Source organism: Myotis davidii, unplaced genomic scaffold (genome assembly GCF_000327345.1).
Source record: "Myotis davidii unplaced genomic scaffold, ASM32734v1 scaffold663, whole genome shotgun sequence".
Classification (NCBI taxonomy): Eukaryota; Metazoa; Chordata; class Mammalia; order Chiroptera; family Vespertilionidae; genus Myotis; species Myotis davidii.
Window position 1 is genome coordinate 3,170,708 of NW_006295816.1, and position 3,295 is coordinate 3,174,002.

Consider the following 3,295-nt stretch of genomic DNA (forward strand, 5'->3'; position numbering starts at 1 on the left):
GCAGTCTGCAGGGAGCCCCCCTGTCCCAGCGAGCCCACGGCTGGCTGGCCTGACGGGGCCAGGCGGGGAGCGTAGGAAGCCTGGGCCACTTTTGGGGTGAGTTTTTGTTTTCTCAGTGAGGGGCTGGCGCAGCCTAGCAGAACCCCTCGGAGCTGGAGGCCTGGCTTCCAGGATCAAAGTAGATCTCACGGCCGGAACGACAGAAGTGTCCGAGCCCATCCAGACAGCCATGGCTCTCGCCACCCCATCCGCAACCTGCACTGTGCGCCTCCAACTGTCCCCTGGGTCGGAGAACTAGAATTCCAGGGCTGGTGTCCGAGCGGCTGTAGGACCAGAGGTTCGGTGTCCTGGTGCTCAGCTCTGAGCCACATGCCTGCCACGTGGGGACCAGCCACCTCACAGCTCCCCCTCCTCGAGAGGCAGGGTCTCCTGGGGCCGGACTCGGTGTGAGTCCTGTGTGCACAGCTCACTCGCTGTGTGACCCCGGGTGCAGTTAGCCGTCCGGCCTCAGCATCCGCAGTGGGACAGTGAGAGCCCCTCCCTCTGGTTCTGTGGAGAAGGTAACGGAACCGTGTGGAAACGGTTACTGTGGACATTCTCTGAAGAGATGGAAATGTAAATCATAAATTTGAGGATTTCAAGTTAGTAAGGCACTTGGAGGCCCAAGTAGCAGTCGTGGAGGAGCAAGGACCCCAGGCAGACCCTGGGCAAGCTGACCGGCGAGCTGGGCCCCCCTCCCAGAGAAAGCCCCGGCTCATGTCCTAACCCGAAGCTCTTCCTTCAGCGAGAGGAAGGCGGGAGATGGGAAGGCGAGAGAAGGAATTTCCCAGAAGAGCTTAAGCTGCCAGCCCTGCAGGGGGTCCCAGCAAGAATGTTAATTACAGAGCAGAGTGAATGGTGAGGGCTCAGGGGAGGAGCTGGGGATCCTGAAACCTAAGAACAGGTTACATAAAGGGACTTAGGGGATGAAAGATGAGGCTGGCCCCATATCACCCCCACCTCCCACGGGTTCTGAGTTTTCATGTTTATCTGGTAAATAAATGCTGATTGTCAGTTTTGTGTTTACTTAAGTAGGAAATAATACGGGCCCCACCAAAACAATGACGCCTTCGCTGGGTGACAGCCCCACCTCCAGGGTGATGCTCACAGGGAGAGGTCGCCCCAGAGCGCATGCACAGGGGAGGGCAGGGAGCTGTCGAGCCAGGCTGCAGTGTGTTGTGTGCGGGCCCTGGGACCAGGTGCCACTGTGGGGTTCAGGCCCTGGGACCAGGCGCCAGGGTGGCACGGACTGTGGGCAGGACCTTTCCCGGTTTCCTCAGGTCCTCCCTTTGGGAGGTGGGTGGACGTCCTCTCCTTCAGTCTGACGTCCAATGAAGGAGGTGGAAGCAGGCGCCCGCGGCCCCAGCGCCGCTCCTAATGGACTGACAGCCTGTGTCTCCCCTCTCCTCGCAGGCAAGGCCTTCGGCTGCGTGGGCGGGTACATCGCCAGCACCAGCGCCTTGATTGACAACGTGCGCTCCTACGCGGCCAGCTTCATCTTCACCACCTCCCTGCTGCCCATGCTGCTGGAGTCCGTGCACATCCTCAAGAGCGCCGAGGGGCGGGCGCTGCGCCGCCAGCACCAGCGCAACTTCAAGCTGCTGCGCAGATGCTCGTGGACTCCGGTCTGCCCGTGGTGCACTGCGTCCGGGTAATGGCGGCGGCCGGGCCAGGACGCGGGGCTCTCGCCTCCTGAGCTTGGCTGGGTGGCTGCCGGGACAGGCGGCGGTCCCTTCTCTGAGCACTGGCCCTGACCCTGGGAGCCAGAGCTCGCGAGCTTTGACATGCGGCTTCCTGTTCAGGGACACTGCTGGTGTCACAGGGAGTAGTGTAGTGAACACAGTGGCGTGCCCCGTGCTGCCTTCACCCCAGGTGTGCACATCTCTGTGGGCTAGCTGGCGGCACCCGTGGTAGACGCTGCCCCACCGGGTTCTCGCCTCCTGAGCTTGGGTGGGTGGCTGCCGGGACAGGCGGTGGTCCCTTCTCTGAGCACTGGCCCTGACCCCGGGAGCCAGAGCTCGCGAGCTTTGACATGCGGCTTCCTGTTCAGGGACACTGCTGGTGTCACAGGGAGTAGTGTAGTGAACACAGTGGCGTGCCCCGTGCTGCCTTCACCCCAGGTGTGCACATCTCTGTGGGCTAGCTGGCGGCACCCGTGGTAGACGCTGCCCCACCCACCTGGGAAGACCACTGAGGGCACCCCTCATGGTGCGGGTCTGTGTGGGGTCGGGCGGTGCACTGCCTCCCCGCTGGCAGTGCTGCTCGGACCTGTGCCCACGGTGCGGGCTCATTAGACGCTCCACTAAGAGGGAGTCCGTCTGCTCTGACCTCACCTCCTGTCATCAACGCAGGTGGCAGATGCTGCTAAAAACACCGAGGTCTGTGATGAGCTCATGAGCAGACACAACATCTACGTGCAAGCCATCAACTACCCCACCGTGCCCCGGGGGGAGGAGCTGCTGCGGATCGCACCCACCCCGCACCACACCCCCCAGATGATGGACTACTTCCTGGGTGAGTGCGGACAGCCCCCCGCAGAGCGCACCGAGTCACAGCGCGCTCAGGTAGCCCAAAACGGAACGACACTGGGTGTTTGAGTCCCTCAGAGGCTGCAGAGTCGTTTCGGAAGCTCTGAGGGAGCCTGCTGGTCCCCCAGGGGGTCCACTGCCCCCTTGGTGGTGGTGTCCCGGAGGGGAGAGGCCTCAAAGGTGGGGCATGTTCTGGCTCCTGAGTCCGGCTTCACGCTCTCCTCCCCGAGGGTGTGTGGTCCCAGAGCCAGCTGCACACCTGGCCACCCCACACCCACCCCCTCTGATAAGGGTGTGCAGCTTAAAATGTATGAATTGCTTATTTCTGGGATTTCCCGTGTAATATTCTCAGGCCACGGTTGACCACAGGTAACAAGCTGGAAAGTGAAACAGGGTCAGGGAGGGTACTGTGCGACATCACCGCTGTCTGATTCCAGAACGTTCACCACCCCAGAGAGAAACCCACGCCACTAGCGGCCATTCCCACCTTCTGTGACCCCGTCCGCTGCCTGTGTCTGGACTCCCTGTGCTGGAGTCACTGGGCCGTGGCATGGCTTCCTCAGTGTTTGCAGGGCCTTCCAGGCGCAGCGGAGTCGGCTCCATTCCTCCTTATTACTGAGCCGTCTCCCTTGGGCGATGGACACGTTAGCCTGTCAGTTGATGGGCATTTAGGTCCCACTCTCTGACTCCTAAGAAAAGAAGGCTGCTGTGGACGGCCGTGTCCAGGT

General features: G+C 61.8%; 1 protein-coding gene across 1 annotated transcript in view; it reads left to right on the top strand.

Moving 5' to 3' along the window:
* ALAS1 (5'-aminolevulinate synthase 1) overlaps nt 1-3,295 on the top strand; it is a 12,871-nt gene that overhangs the window by 9,199 nt on the left and 377 nt on the right. The window contains exons 9-10 of the mRNA XM_006770481.2: nt 1,662-1,690; nt 2,391-2,553. Coding sequence (XP_006770544.2) covers nt 1,662-1,690; nt 2,391-2,553 — 192 coding nt within the window. The remainder of the gene's footprint in view (nt 1-1,661; nt 1,691-2,390; nt 2,554-3,295) is intronic.